Genomic DNA, 17476 nt, shown 5'->3' with positions numbered 1-17476 from the left:
AACGAGTCAATTTCTATAAGTAATATTCTCTTTATATAGGTATCAAAGATAAAAGATAAAAAATAAATATAAGCTTATAAGGATTTGGTTTCAGACTGTTCCAAGGTATAAATCTTCAAACCAGTAATAAAAATAAAACACCAAAGTGTCTTGTTATTGTAGTTTTACATTTACCAGATTAAATATATATCTTATAATTTATAAGTTTACATTTATGTGTGTATATATGTATATTCATATATATTTTTTAACTTTATCACCAGGTATATATGCCATATCTACTGGGAAATAAACAAGCCATTATGACCTCCTGTGATAAAAAATTAAACTCAAATAAAATTCCTTAGATGTAATATTATATTGATATTTTATAAAAATGTTCAGATATATGCCTTCATTTTTATCCTCACAATAACTGTGGGCATATAAAGATATAAGACATATTTTTGTAGCATGGAAAGATATTATAGCTTAGCTAATGACAAACAACTGGTAGAAAAACAAATCTGTCTATAATTGATCACCTAGGGCCAGTGGAGAAATCTCTTCTAGAAGCAGAAAAGCAGGGGAGAAAGCAGGCTTATTTTTTAGACTCTTTTCCCATTTCTAGAGGAAGGATTTTAAGAGTTTTTAGCCTTGGCTACAAATTAGAATAATCTGGAAGATATGAATAATCAGTCCCCAAAGCCAGCCTGTGTTTCTGCTATATTGTGTCAGAATCGTGAGTGTTGACATTCAGGTGTAAGTGAAGCTCCCAATGGTTAAAAAATAGCCCAGGATGAGACTCTCTGGTCTAGGATGATTCCAGGTGCACTGTTCTGAGAATTCTTGGAAATTACTTTGTAATAGATTTTTGAAGAGAAGAAATACAAATCCATCTTGCTTCATAAACCTCCCGGCACCAAGCAGAATGCAAGTTTCACCTGAATGCCTTTTCCTCCTAAATAGGACCGCAGTTGCCTGCTGAACTTGAATGACTTTGGCATTTCTAACAAACTGGGAAAAAATTAACAAATCATTCTTGTCCAATTAAATACTTACTGCAGTTGTGACCCATATCAATGTAAACTGCAGCTAAGCCCAGGGCAATGAGTGGCATGAAAAGAAAAACAAAGACAGAAAAGGGTGACTGCCAGGGGTGGAGATGAAATGATGGGTTTTCATAACACAATTTCACCTTTTTTTAATCTTCATTGCTTATATGTTTCTCATTTCTGCTGTCTTTTGATTTTCTCCTTTCTTTATGGCATTTACTATTATGCTCACTGACATTAAGTTTATTGTGAGGATTCCTCCATACCTATTGGAAATAAACATAATTCTATGAAAAGTGGCTAACAATCGGTAGGCTGAAAAACAAACCATTTTGGAGGATCCCTTAAAAGTCCCTCTTGCCTTTCCCATCATAGTGAATGAATATAAGCCCTGAGAGTTTTCTTTATTTCCTCCCTTTATTCCTCCCCTTTAATCACTAGGTCATTGCACTTCAATGCCCCAATTGCATCTGGACCCCCTTTTCCTTTTCTGCATCACAAATCAGGCCACTTTCACCTCTGTCATGGGTCATGGAAATCGATTGTCACTAGTTTGCTTGTTTCTATCCTCATTAGTCATTTTATGCAAAAAAGCAAATCAGATCTCCTGGCTCAGGCCTTTGCTCATTACCTCTCTGCGGGAACAGTGTTTTGTATATAATTAATATATAATCTCATAACCAAGACATAAGAAAGATTTCATCTGGTGTGCATTTGGCTCCAACTATCTCCTTAGTCTTTATATTTAAACAAAGCTATCTGGAATATGGAATTCCAAATACAATTTTTTAAAAGTCCTCATTTACAACACGCCCCTTACATTTTTTTTCTTGTTTTCTCTGTACTGAGAATTAGGTGGCAATTCCCAAAAAGTCAGGGTTGTATCATTTTAAATTTACATCCCTGGTGATGAGCACAGATCTGGAATATGGATGGAAAAACAATCTATTTGAATACTAAGTACTTAATGAACACTCAACAATAAGATTTTTTTAACTTCTAAATAAGGAAAATGTCCAAGAAGGTAAGGGACGTAGCTGAGAATTGAATGTGTCCTCCAAAATGCTCATGCTGAAGCCCTATGAGGTTACCCAATGTGATGGTATTAGGAGACGGAAACTTCTGGAAGTAACTAGGTTTAGATTAAGTCCTGATAATGGGGCTTTCATAGTAGGATTAGTGTCCTTATGAAGAAGAAGTGTCCTTATAGAAGAGCCAGAGAGATCTCCATGCACGTACGCATAAGAAGACCATGTAAATACATAGCTACAGGGCATTTGGCTGTCTACTCTTCAGAAAGCGCTCCCTCATCAAACACGGAATCTGTCAGCACCTAGATCTTGGTCGGGCTTGCAACCTCCAGAACTATGAGCAATGAGTGTCTGTTAAGTATTCTTGTCTATGGTATTTGTTAGAGTAGCCCACGCTGACTAAAACAGAAATACAAGTGCCATTTCAAATGAATCCTCTAGATGTATTGCTCTGAACACTAATGTAGAGAAAATCGATGAGCTAAGTACAGTCATTTCCCTTAAGGAGGGAATACAGAGCCATCACTGTATTCAAGTTATGGCCAGGAGCCATGAGGAATAAATACTGTGCTTAGAGCACTGAAAATAGGAAAAGCGATTCTAACTGGGAGGGTAAGAAAACACTTACTTGAATCAGAGAGACTCGGGCATAACTACAGACAACACAGTGATGGAAAGGAGGCTGATAGGCCAGATGGGGAGTTCTCAGCAGTAACTTAACCTATGGTGCTAAATGGGCATGTAACCAGTCTGTTTCAGAATTTTTTTTTAAAGTCAGGGTTATTGACATATAAATTATTTTTTTAAGTTTTCACCAACATGTTGTCATACTAATGAACTCCCCATCTGATGAAGTCTGTGTCTTTTAAAATCCACAGTGGATTTCATATAAAATATTGGTGTGTATGCACATGTGTGTACATATAGATGCTTGTATACACATACATATGCACACTTGAGCCTGATGCAATAAAATCTTGACTGCATCATGCAACCTTCTGAAAGAAAAAAAAATAAATGGACATCTTGGGGTAGGCTGTTTTGCCTTTTCTAGAATGGGTTGAAATTTGCTTGCTTAGATACATGTCACAGATTTCAGGAATAAACAAATACCCTTCTTTTTTTGAAGAAATTTGAAGATTGAAAAACCAAGCAAAAACAGATAAGACCAGCCATATGTCATGGAAAATAAGAATTCTTTTTTCCAAGATCAGACGAGGTCAGGTGCCTTCAGCTCGGTTTCACTGTAGACAAGAATAAATTTTTAATGTTGATGTTACAACAACACTCTCAGATAAGCACTGAGGGAACTGAGGCATAAAGAGGTTAAGTGACGTGATTCCCTCACAGATCTCAGATGGGCACAGCAGATTACTGCATTCGTGATTAGCCAACTCTGAAGACATGCCAGTTAAATATCCTACTGTAAAAGTTACTTTTACTGTATGTAGAAAAAACATTCCATGACTAAAGAGTTTACACACACCTCATGTTACTTTCTATTATTCAGGATTTTGAAATTATCTCAGACATGCCTACATAGAGATAAGCCCAAAGTATATATAAAATGTATAATTTCCACCACTATTGAAAAGATAAAGAACATGGACCAACATAAACCCCAGAGAAGCTTTAAAAGCTAATCTGTAAAATGGAATGCTCGACAGTGCATCAGCTTAGATTTATTGAACTTTATCTTAAACGATTGGATTTTCTGTTATTAGTTTTTGAAAAATGAGAAATTACCAAAGCAGCCTCATCTAAATGCTTTCTATCTTTTTCTGTGATAGTCCAAGAGAAATAATAAATATTTATTATCAATTTCAATGACAGGATATACATTTATTGATGGTAAATCAGTTAAAGTAACAATCAGGGATTTCCTCCACACATTGAGTTATATCCAGACCCTAGTTGCAATAAGGAGCTTAAATATACATATTTGGGTTGGAGACAAGTGTGATGTGCCTATAAAATTACAAAGTGGCTTTGCCCAGAGTCATCAGACGTAAGGCTGAGCCTTTGTTCCCACCTTAAACTAAGTGGAGGCAGTAATGTTTTCCTGGTAGGTGAGTGAGATCATGCAGGTGACTGTGTACTTAACCAGTGACCAGATTCAGTAAATTTACCCAGGGTTTAAGAAATACACGATTATGCCACTTTCCCCTGGATTTGGTTATATAAATAAGCACTTCAGACCTATAGTTTTCAAAGAAAGGGCAGAAAAAAAATAAAAAAAATTCTAAATATTTTGACATACTTCAGTGCATAATACAGCCAAAGAAAATAATAGGATGAGATAGAAATATATATTGGTAAATGATTTTGATAGAGAAATTTGAGATTATACAGACTAAATTATGCAGCCCATAAATAGAGTTACGGATAAAAACTGTACGTTAGAATATGTATTTTGTTTCACTTGTTTTTGAGTTTCCATCCTGAAAAGAGTATTTCCCTAATCTACAATCTGTCCGTTTCCCCTTTAATCCAAAGCTAGGGAATCACAGAAATCAGCAGGAGGAAACAGGCCCCAGATGCACGCACCATTAGGTAACTGCAAAACCAGTTCTCAGTGTTCCTGGGCCCAGCCTGAGAGATTTGCATTGTAAGTGGATCTGGTGTCTATAACACTCCTTTTAACAGGGAGAGATCCTAAGGCAAGTGATAAGAGAGACGGCATTTTCAAATATATACTGTTTGAAACAAAACTCTTTTCTGCAATAACTATTTCAGATTGTCAGGATATATTTAAATGCACAGCCTGCAAATTGCAGGTTAAGACCGTTGAAACTAAAGCAGAAATGCCCTGTGCCCTGTCTGAGGTAGGAGGGTGGGGATTTGAAAGAAGATTTGATTGTCACTTGGTCTCAAAAATCTGGGAAGCTTTTAAAAAATACTAATGACTGGAGTCCAACTGCAAAGAATTTGATTTAATAAGTCTAGGATGAATCCTAAGGTCATGATTTTTTTAACAAGTATCCCAAGTGAGTCTAACATTCAGTCAGTGTTGAGAACTGTGGACTTAATTTCTTTAAAAAAAATGTATCTACTTTTGCCCTGGTTGGCATAGCTCAGTGGATTGTGAGCTGGCTTTGAACCAGGCATCGAGGGTTCGATTCCCAGTCAGGGCACATGCCTGGGTTGCAGGCCATGGCCCCCAGCAACTGCACATTGATGTTTCTCTCTCGCTCTCTTTTTCCTTCCCTTCCCTCTCTAAAAATAAATAAATAAAATCTTTAAAAAACGTATCTACTTTTGTAAAGTTGATAGTTATACCCTAGGAGAAAATATTTCCCATAATAAACTTCCATTTTATATTAGAATATAATATAAGGTATTTTCTCTTAATTAAATGTAAAATAATAATAATTATTTTAGAATAATTTTAGAATGTTATTTTTGAAAAAATAGTTGTTATAGTAATGATACTTATTATTATTATTTTATAATTAGATCATCCTGCTTAAGAATAAGTTGGCCTCTACCTGCTAAAGAATGTTCTCCCTGTGATTTTGGAGACTTTACAAATTGGGTTACTACCTTCCATTTACTTCCTGATCTTTTAATCACTGTTATATTTTATTTGAATCCACAACCATAATCACATAAAATTAGCTATAAAGACAGTACATTATTTGATTTTACTTTTCAAAGCATGAATAAAGCATACCTTGCTTTTTGTCCTTGTATCTAGCATCTTCATATCAACTGTACCAGGTGGAATTGACATCTGAGTGGGATTTGACCTGATTAGACTCAAAGGTGGTGATTGGTCACGGAAAACTGTTGACAGGCAGAGTTGTACAGTCTGTTTCATTGCTTTCAGTTGTGACTCCTAAGGAAAAAAGAGAGAGATCACAATTTATTCATGTAGTTCTGGTTATCAATGATCTGATTGTATTCTCCTTTTTATCCTAATCTACACTCATGCTCCACACAAGTACATATTAGTGTTCCAACATAACTGCCAAGTTTATAAGGCCCATTTTGATAACCTGTTTAAGGTACACTCAGTTAGATTTTAGTAGTTAATATGTCTTATGATATAGTTTGAACACTGAAATTCAGAGACATGTCTTACTTTTTTCCCTTGAATTGGCATGATTTCAATAATGATAGTTTGCAGAATATATTTGCTGAAAAAAAATGTACTCTGGCATCATTCTAAAGTGGCGAATGTCCTTCTTAGAAAGCTGCCATCTTTCTCATAGTATCAGCCTCCTTTATTAAGGATCCCTCCCCTGGCAATGAAGGCCCCTGTAGTCCCCAGATTAGCCTCCATTAGCAACTCAATTTCCCCACATATTGGGAAAAATACATTTGTTTCTGATAAAACTCTTATTTCCTCTGGGCCTTGTTAAGAAGTAGGAGTTAATTTACTTTGACTATAAATGATAATATTAATACCTTCACATATTAGCATAGGATATTACAATATTTCAAGCACTCTCACATGAAATAGTTTTATGCCCTCAAACATCTGTGAAACTGGTACTATTATTATGATTTCACTATGAAGAAAAGAAAGTTCAAAGTTTTCAGACTGATTTATTTTTGATGTACATTACTAGGCAGACTGAACTTTCGTGGACAGCCATCTCTACCTCCCACCTAATCCTCAGGTCCCACTCCTAAAAATATTTTTACATGCTGATCAGTTGAATATTAGTAAATATGTAAAGCTGAGCACAAATAAAAGAGAGACCCCCAGGTGCCAAAATGAAGAGAGACATCCAACCTTTAGGAAATCTCATCAGAGCTTAAGGGTAATTTGGGGCATGGTCACAGGCCCTGATAAGACAATGTCACATAAACAGTGAGTTCAGGACATGAGATAAGGCCTTTTGGCCAAAAGAGATGAAGAGAGAGACTAGTTACTGAGGCCACGATTCTGTGACAAGCTGACACACATGTGGAGTTTACCATTTTGGTGCATTTGTAGATCAATGAAGCAGCATAGTCTGTTTTCGCTGCCTGTCAAAGTCATATACACCCAACAAAACTGTTGCCTCTCGTACACTATGCCAGAAACACACCTTCATAGAGGTCTTGTCCTATTCTTGACTCCCATAAAGTCCTGATGATCAATCTCTTGAGAGTAACGACTATGATTTAAATTCTTCCCAGTGTCTGTCTCTTTGCTTTCTACTCATATGTGGCACATCATAATATTTGTCTCTCAGTTATATGTGAGTGTTAATTGCTAGACTAACAGTTTAAGAAATCTCTCCCTTTGGTCATGGCAAGAGATTTTTAAAAAGCAGCAGTAAGACCTAGAACAAACATGCATTTTCTTCTCATTAATCTTGCCCTATGAAGTTGTCTGAGACAAAATGAGAGTCTGACAAGGACTAGGATGGAGAGGCATTGTTGAGTGGACAGGAAGGGGCTCAGCTGAACAAGAGATCGATCACGGCGTTGAGAGCTGTGTCAGAAGTGAGATATGCCAGGCGACACTGAACAATTTAAATACGTGCACTGCGTTGTAGATTATAATGAGGCAATGGGAACAGAGTTAATGTGACAAGGTCAGACATGCCTTGCAGGGGACTCAAAGCTAACACGTATTTAAAATGTAGAATTTCGTTGCTTAGATCATGCAGGAAGTGATGATGGTTATTGTATTCACTGTGTTCATATCTAGGTTCCTCGTAACATTCTCTACATCTCAGCATTGGATCTGTAACAAAGTTATATGTTTCCATAATAGACAAATTCCAGAGTAGTGGCTGGCATTGGATGCTGAAAATTAATAACAAGCATCCACTTAATTGTTTTTAAACATCAATTTTCAATAAACATCATTTAAGCATGACAGATTTTCCAATAAAGCAGTGATAAATGGGGATGTGTATACATGCCATACTTTTAACTGTCTGAACGTTGATGAAACCCTCTCATCTGTGTCCACTCCTGCCACTGCCTGGGTCATCTCAGGTCAGAGAGGCCACATCACGTGGATGGAACCTCCAACTCTTCAGCATTCATAGCCACAGTGGTAAGCTCTCTTTCTATGTTTCAACCTACTCTTGACCTCTTAGCTTCATATTTTATTCCATTTTTGAGACATAAGCTGACAACTTTGGCCTTTATCTTAGATCTTAGATTCAAGTTCCAGGTTCCAGTCCTTCATTACATCATAGAATTTTATTTTTCTCCCTAGAGACAGCAGATTGCTTTGAGTAACCCTGCCCTAATCTAGTCACCTTTCTGTAAAAAATATATTAAAAAAGCAGCTTTCCATTTAGTCTGGTTAACAGAGCCTGTTGCCACCGACAAGCCTCGGGTTTGGCCTGACCCTGCTGACCCAGTTCCATAAGCAGGACCCAGACAAGGATTTTACACAGCATTATTACATTTTTACTCACACTGCTAGCTGTGGCCTATTTTGAAAGTGCAAGCTACTCTTCACTTTGAAGTTCACTGAAACAAAATGTCAACTAAAAATATGATGTGAATCACGTGATGTATACTTTGCTGTGGATCTTATAATCTATTCCTTCCTAAGTTCAGTCTTGTTTTCGCTCTGCCTTCTCCCCACACCAATTCTTTTTTCCATGCGCGAGTAAATTGCAGTTCCTTAATAAGGACCTACTTGTCACAATGTCCTTCATTTATAGCACATCAAACATTCAAAGATCATTTGCATCTTACAGCATTTATACTTGCTGTTTTCCTCTGCTTGCAGAACCCTTTTTCCAAATAACTGTGTAGGAAACTTCCAATTAAAAATTCATGTCTCTGCTTACACATTATCTTCTTAGAAACACAGTCCCTGATCAGCCTTTCAAGGAACACTCCTTATTTAAAATCCCTCACAGTTCTTAAATTATGTCCTATGTAGATCTGGTTACCATTGCAAATGATCTTATTGTTTATATGTTTATTGTTTTTCTACTTCTATTCTAATGTAAATTTTGAGGACCCATACCATTATTGCAGTGTCACCAGTTTCTAACTTAACAAATGTTTGTTACATGAATAAATAAAGTGAACCTTCCAGAGGATATAAGCAAGTACAATTTTACATGAGAAGATAATGAAATAATTTACACTTGACCATATATAGTATCAATATAAGTATAATTTCAGACATTAAAATATGAGTGCTTGTGCTGTATAATATGTAAAGCTTATAAGAAATTATTGTGTATACATAAGTGACCTTAAGATGATGAAAAATTTAAAAGGCAATTTTTTGTGTATCTATGTGTGAGTACCTTTCCCAGAAAGACAAATGAATTTTTTGCTAGAAACAGTTAAATATGCTTGCAAAGACAACTATTTCATCTCCGAACAAGTAAAAATTCATGTAATATTATTCACGCCTATCTTAATTGATTTACATGAAGTGTAAAGTCCTCAGAGAGAGATCTGGGTGCCATATCAGCTGCTGGCTTTGGAGAAAGATCGTGAGGGCCTGTGAATCCAAATGCTTTCCCTTTAACTCTCTTTCATGAAATCAACTCTATGAATCCTGGAAGGATAAGCAGAGTGCTTATTAATCTATAAAGTTAGATATCCATCTATCTGTCTAATCAATAACTACTTATCATGCTCCTGTTATGTGCTGACACACTGTGGCAAAATGGGTGCTTATTCTCTTACTCTCTAGTCCCTAGAGTCTGTGGGTCGCCTAACAGGAGTCATCTGGGATATGGATGGAATTATGCATGCTTTCCTGGGAGAAATTTTGTGATGACTGCATGTAATGGAAACTTTTCTGTTAATATGAAAGTTTGAGAGATAAATTTCCAAACCATAAAGCTGTTTTTGCATTCCAGTGTCTGAGGCTATGATTCTTAAGCTATTGCCAAATAAATAAGTGATTGAAAAACCAAGGCTGATTCTTAGACTTTGAGGTTATTATTGTTTATATGGAGGTAGTAAGCTGAGACTTCTTTCATTAAATATGTTATGAGAACTAAGTTGGAGTGTGAAATTTGTTTTCATGATCTTTATGAGGTATTGAAGGTTATTTGAAGTCCAGATAAAACATTCTTAGGAGCTGAATACCTTAAGAGAGTAAAAAAAAAATGCTCACATAAAGAGACCAAGATGATGGAGAGAGGTGAAGAGCAATTTCTTGAAACTGAAGTTTTTATTCATTTTGAAGTGAACTAGCATTTCTATCTGACTTTATAACTGCAATTTATGAGCCTCACACATATCTTACATAAAATTTGTTGAAATTAACCTCCAGTAGTAGGAAATGCTTTTCCAGTTCACTGCAGCAAAAGGAGTGACAAGAGGCTGAAGGTTAAAAGAGAAATTGTTATCACAGAGAGGCAGTATCTGTGGTCTCTTCACTCATAGCAATTACTATGCTTACTGAGTGTTTTCCAGGTGCCATAAATTCTTCTCTGTATGTTGCTTTTTTGAGGCATATAATTTTCTCATCACCCTCATAAAGTAAGTTTCATTATTATTTGATATCACAGTGAGGCATAAAGAGTTTGAGAGAATAAAACATGGTCATTCAATGGAAAAATTATGATATGAGCACAGGCTGTCACTGGAGACCTGAACTTAAACCCTGTAGCATGCAGCCTCTCGTCCTGAATGCAGACTGTGGCGTGGGGTGGGGCAGACACAGAGTGCTGGTGGCGGGGGCGGGCGGAAATGGGGAGGAGGGCAGTGTAGAATGAGTAAGGGGAAGAAGGAACAAATTCTACATTAAGCCCTAACTCTATAACTCGGGCCAAATTATAATTTTTTTATGCAGTATTATGTGACCACACCAGTCCATATAACCCATGTGTACTTAAAATATACATATCTAATTTTGGTGCTGTCACTACCTCACAGTTCTACATGCAATTATTTCCTACTTACTGATACCCAACAAAGTAGTGAGAGGTGTGGAACTCAAGACCAGGTATGGTGTTTTCTGTTTCCCATAGCACCTAATACTATGGAGGTCCCACAAAAAGCACTTAAACCTGTTTGGCATGGACTGGCTAAATGGATTACCTGAAGTCAAATCAGGGAAAAGATTTAATGTAAGAATAATCATTCCAGCAGTCAGAGATGTTGAAAACTCAGAGGAGGCCGAGCTGCCTGCCGCAGGGCCATGGGAAGTCGGCATGCGTTTCAGACCTCAGGCGCATTGTGGGGATCATGCCAGAGAAAGAATTGTTGTGAAAAAAAAAGGTTGTCTAGTTCAACTTTTAGGATTAGATGTTCCCCTGATTTTCTGATTTCACCAGTGAAGGCTCATTTCCCTTTTAAAAAGTAATTTTATGTAGCATGAGTTGGATATGGTCAGAGATTAGCATAAACTGGTATATACACTTATTTTTTCATGAATTAAAAAACTATAAATCTGGGACCTTGGTAAAATAAATTATATTTGACCTAGTCTATAGAATAGAAATTAGACTTCCCCAAAACTACTAAATGTCATATTAATTACCTGCATAAGCTAATTTAAAATATGAAAATCCCAAAGGAGTGAAGTTGTTAAAATATATATTCATTCAAAAGCCACATTTGTCCCAAAGAACAAAACCCTAAGAAGAGAAACTATTTGAATTTAACAAATGTCTTCACTAATTCCAGTACTACAACACTTTCCAGATATCCAGTTTGAAAAGTTATCTATGTCAGCTATGGAAAGGTGTTGGTCATAGGTCAGTGAAAAAAAATTGCCACTGTGAGACCCAAGTCCCCTGGAAGTAAGAAGGTAATACCACTAGAGCTTTAAAATGAATCAGCCGTGTTGCATCTCCTCTGTTCTGTACCAAAACACTCAAGTTCAAGTTGGTAGTTAGGTGGCAATCTCCTCTCTTTACAAAAATTGCTAAGCATATACAGTACACTATTGCAATATAAATCTATGAATGCAATCACCTTACTTGCTTATTTTTCTAAATAAAATTGTTGCTATGCTGTAATCAGAAAAATGGAAAGCTCTTGAGAGCAGACAAAACACTTTCCACTCTTTAAAAAATAACTTATTTTGGAAAATATAGGGGTATATAAAAAACAACATAAAATATAACGAATGTCAGATAAATGCCAGTCTGAAGTGAATGTTTAAAAGCAAAATTTTGATTATATAATATAATCAAATTTGTTATATATAATTAGTATTTTATAAAATAGATTGCATATGAAAATATATGCACATACTTATTTGTATTACACACCTATATATGCATTATATATATCTAATGTATAAAAACAATGCATATATTACATAATATATATAATGCATATGATATACGTGCGTGTGTATGAATTAAAGATTATCTATGGCTATACAACTATTAGAAGATAAACCATTTGGGACTCAATACAAGTATTTGAAAGTATCTTTAGTATTATTTCACTCCATCTTTCCCCAAGGCAATCGTGTCTATGAATTTAGGGTGTATCTTGCTACTTTATTTGACATATAGTGAAAACAAAATGTGTTTTGTGTATTTGAGCAATTGTTAAATACCACGCACACCTCTGATATCTTTCACTAAATAATATATGTTATAAATGTATCAACATTGATACAAATAACTTTATATTTGTTCATTAATATTAAATTTTGACAACTATTTTAAAATAGTGGTATATAGAAAATATATGATTTGTATATATTAATTCCATCAGTAAGCATTTACATGATTTTCATTTATTATTAATATAAATATTCCTGTATTGAACATTTCTATACATACTCCCAAATATATATGGATAAGTGCAAGTTCTAAGATACACACATTTAACAGCTGATTTAAATAAATACACTCCTATCACCAGTGTATCAGACTTTGATCTCATCAGGCTTTTTGATTTTTACCAATCTGAGGTTAAAAAAGGGCTGAGGGAAATCATTTGTAAATAATGGAGATGGTAGCACAACTTTGTGAACTTTAAAAGTGTGACTTTTATAGTACACAGATATTTCAATAAAGCTGTTACAAAGATGGACTCTCAGCCACCTTTACATTATCTTTACAAGAACTGATTTTATGGTTAAGAAAGCTAACTTCTTTTACGCCTCTACCTCCAGAACTCTGATTTAAGATTTCCAGAATGAAAAGTATCAATGACTACTTCCATTTGCTTTATAACTCATTCATCCAGAGTTAGTACATGTCATCATTCTTGGTGCTTTAAAGCATGTTTGTTTATGGTGTTATGGAGCCAATATACCAGTAAGGTGAAAAATAAAGCCATGAACTCAGAGCCTGAAACTTGAGTCAATTTACTCTAGCAGCAAAAACAAGGGAAAAATTGAGTTCCAAAGTGAATACCCGAGACTCGTAAATTCTACAACCTTCTTACATTAACAGCATTTGACATTGAAATCAAGGGGAGCAATGAACAGACCGACCTTCATCTGCTAAAACCAAAGTTGTGATGATTCATGGACATGAACTCACCCGGTCAAGAGCTGCTTTCTCCAGTGTGTTTCTTGCCACAGCTAATTTTTGTTCCAAATCAGTAAGCTGTTGTGCCTGTAAAATGAAATAATCTGATGAATTGATCATCAATAAATCAACAAACAACAAGTGCTGGCAAGGATGTGGAGGAAAGGGAACCATTTCACACTGTTGGTAAGGATGCAGACTGGTGCAGTCACTGTGGAAAGCAGAATGGAGGTATCTCAAAAAATTAAATATGGATCTGCCTTTTGATCCAGCAATCTTATTTCTGGGAATATATCCAAAGAAACCCAACACATTGATTCAAAAGAACATAAGCACCCCTATGTTCATTGCAGCACTATTTACAATCTCCAAGATATGGAACAAGCCTACGTGCCCACTAGTAGATGAATGAATTGAACAACTATGGGACATATACACAATGGAATACTACTCAGCCATAACCAAGAAGAAAATTTACCCTTTGTGACAGTATGTATAGACCTGGAAAACATTATACTGAGTGAAATAAGCCAGTTGAAAAAAGACAAATACCATATTATTTCACTCCTATGTGCAATCTAATGAACAAACTGAACTAACAAGCATAATAAAGACAGACTCAGAGAGAGCAGTGTTGAGAACTTCCCTGCCAGGTATCAGAAGCTGTAACCCCCTCCAAGGCTAAGGCTGAGGGAGTGACCTTGGACTGTAAGCCAGCAAGGAGACAAAAGCTTATCTCCCTGGCAGGAGCGCTGCTTCTGCTGCTTCATTCATAACTGACCCCCAATGTTTGGTCGGTTAGCCAATGACGGGTAAGATCCCCCCCAAGGGGGGAACGATCTAAGACAGGCACGATCACGTGGGAGGCCCCCAAGAAAGGACTTTGGGGGCTACAGCAAAAGGGGGTGATGGACCCTCACTCCTTGGCTGTGATATAGCCTGAGTTCTCACGTCTGGGAGGAAATCTCCTTATCTCTTGGTTGCCTCAGTTCTCTTGCTCCACCTAAGCCTGAAACAATGACAGGGTGGTGCAGCCCTGTGCTAAAAAGGGTGGGGTCCCGGGGCGCTCAGGCCTAAGAAAGAATATGTAAGATCCTGTGAAACCTGCTTTGTTTAGAATGCTCTCAGTTGAATGATAAAAGTCCAAGGAAGAAGTAAGTTTGGTCTTTAAAGTTTTACAGCTCTTCGATCCTGGCTCAAAATAGGCCCTCAGACTTCCTTACTATCTATTGTTTGAACCTTACTTCCCAGCAATGTTTAATGAGCTTTTACCTGAATCCCTATGCAAACAAAACCAATAAAAAGCCTCTCTGGAGGGGGAACGGGGCGCTCTCCCCACGTGAGGAGTGGCCCTGCTGTTCCTATTCCCTCACAGGACCTGGTTGTCTCTGTGTGTTTTTAGCATGTGTAGATGAACATCCGCAGCCGAGATGGATACTGTAGGCCGGTATCAATTACAGAGCAGGCTAACAGCTCTTGGTGGGTTAGGAGGTGGAGGGATTAAGCAAAAAGGAAGAAGGACTCATAGACATGGAACAGTGCGTGGTAACTGCAGGAGGAGGGGGGTATAAGGAGACTACATGGTAGTGGAAAAATACAATAACTATTTTTAAAAAACAATAAGAACAATCATAGGAGTTATATATTGTGACCCAAATTATTATAACCTGGTCCTAGTTTGGAAAGGATCAGCTACAGGATAAATTCATATGCAGTTACAAAATCATATAAAATAACCAGAGTTCTGCTGGTGTTAAATCATTAAAAGACTTATGACAGATGATGAGGACTTTACCAGAGAGTGAATTTTATTTGTCATTTGTTTGTTTTCCCAATTTAACTCTGGTGAAGTAAAGGATGGGGTTACTTAAGAGGAGCTCTTCATGCATCTAGAGTAGCTTTCATTTACGTTCAATCATTGAATAAATATCTACTCAGTGATTAAGTTTTCTGAGATCAGGTAGATCTAACAGGTTGAAAATGCACACTGAACAGAAATCATGTAAAGTGAAAGTCAGAGAACTAGAAAGAGGTTCCTCCGTGTGGCTTGAGAAGTCAGAGTATCTTCTTCTTAATCAAAGAAACACCAACAAAATTAATTTTCATACATACGCATTTTATTGTTTGGGCTTTATCGGTTGTTTAGCAGCTATAGTCCATATCATAATTCTTAATTTACTTTTCAGAAAAAATATGGAGCTACAGAGCTCCAAGTTTTTATAGTCCATGAAACACTGGTCTGGGTTAGGTCTAGCACTCAGTCTATTGTTTCTGGAGCTGTTCCTGGCAGTTTCTTGAGTTCATCTAAAATTACAAAGGATGACATCAGGGCTCTAAACTGTCCCTTTTTCTTTCCCTTAAGAAACAACACTGCATATCCATTAAGCAAATAAAACCTAAAGTTAGTTAAATTTTATCTCAAATTTCAAGGGGTCATTTTACAGAATTTTGGGAAGTGGCTAAATCGTCAAGGTTCTAATTCATTGTTCAAATATTACTTTGAGATGTAATATTTCTTGACACTTATTGACACAATTTATTTTAATCCTACCCTCACCCTTCTAAGTAATAATACCCAGCTATCTTCTTTATAATATTCCCTAACGCTTACAGAATATAGGAATATTTATTCCTTACCTCCGCTAAAAGGGATTTGAAGTAACTTTACCACCAAAAGTACTAAAATATTTAACATAAATGAAACACATGAGGCCTGTGGAAAATGTATGTCTTGGGAATGGGACTCGAAGGTAGGTGAAGGCAGTGATAACAGAAATTGGCCACATAGTTCTGTCCATTTTTCTCAGTTGAGCTGTAAATTTGTTCCAAGACTTCTGGCAGCCAGGTGCAAAAGGAAATGTTATTGGCTCCCACATTCTCATCATCAAAGATAGTAAACATACCAGAGACACAGATGGTGCAGGCTTGTTCCAAGCATAGGTTCTAATACAAAATTATAACAAACAGATTTTATAATTCAACTCAGAGTACCATTTTTAGGAGCCAAGAAAATAGAGTCCAAAGTCATGATTCATCTTAAATCAAGTATAGCTCCTAAGACACACTATGGTGTGTCTTTGCATGCACAGGTTTTCCCACCAAGACACAGAATGCAGTATGAGCTGGTCACACGATTTACCTTCCCCACAGGGCATGTACAATAATTCTACTCTTTTTTAACTGCCCTAGAAGATTGACTGACATACAAGTGCTGTAAGTAATAAATAGCTTAGACACCACAATATAAGAGACTAGAACTTTATTTGTGTCATCATTGTCTTACTTATAATGACTAAATTACATTGAAAAATTCCTCACTATATATACTAGGCTTAACTGAGAAAGTATAAGGACCAACACAATCTATTGAATTCTTATAAAATCTCAATGATTTCATCTTTTGATAAAGCGTAGGAAAAAAGAAGCACCATAGGGTATCAGCATAATAACCTCTAGCCAGACTCTTCTCTGGCATGGCCTTCTGCCTGGAAAGACTAGACTGGATATTGTCCCACCTACGATCAGGTTAGGAAACTGTGTATACAGACTCTAAATAGGAAATTCAGAACAGAGGCCCTCCTCCTAGTGTTTTGGCCAGTGCAGAGTTCTATATGATAAACAAACTCAGAAGACTACTGTGACTCATTTACTGGGGACAGGTCAGTAGAAAACTACAATGGCTGAGATTTTTAGGATCCTGGAATTAATAGCTGTCATTCCAGTAAGCTTTTGGGGAGCATCAGCAAAGTGTGGTCAGAAATTGTTAGAGGTTTTCTACCATAGCCTTACTACTTTATAATAAATAATATGGTTCTTACTCTGTTTTGGAACCCATAAAAATATGCAGCTGTGTCCCAGCAAATGCTGCAAAAATATAGATAGTGAGTATGAGACATTCCAGTGTAGTGTGGGAAGAAAATAGATAAATAGATGGTATTATAAAATATGTTTTATCCTTCATCTTTATTTAAAAATAAACCATGATTGTTCTATTATGACATATTAGAACTTACATTTACATTTTCTAAATTCATCA

The 17476-nt window shown here is 36.3% G+C and overlaps 1 protein-coding gene across 2 annotated transcripts in view; it reads right to left on the bottom strand.

Moving 5' to 3' along the window:
- The window catches only part of LUZP2 (leucine zipper protein 2), a 362761-nt gene that overhangs the window by 27475 nt on the left and 317810 nt on the right, over nt 1-17476 (bottom strand). For both annotated transcript variants that reach the window (XM_028515921.2, XM_036029153.1), the window contains exons 8-9: nt 13453-13527; nt 5739-5903 (exon numbers count right to left, since the gene is read on the bottom strand). In XM_028515921.2, the coding sequence (XP_028371722.1) occupies nt 5739-5903; nt 13453-13527 (240 nt within the window). The remainder of the gene's footprint in view (nt 1-5738; nt 5904-13452; nt 13528-17476) is intronic.

Source organism: Phyllostomus discolor, chromosome 6 (assembly GCF_004126475.2).
Source record: "Phyllostomus discolor isolate MPI-MPIP mPhyDis1 chromosome 6, mPhyDis1.pri.v3, whole genome shotgun sequence".
Taxonomy (NCBI): Eukaryota; Metazoa; Chordata; class Mammalia; order Chiroptera; family Phyllostomidae; genus Phyllostomus; species Phyllostomus discolor.
The sequence above is the reverse complement of the archived record's forward strand: the minus strand, read 5'-3'. Positions and strand labels throughout refer to the sequence as shown.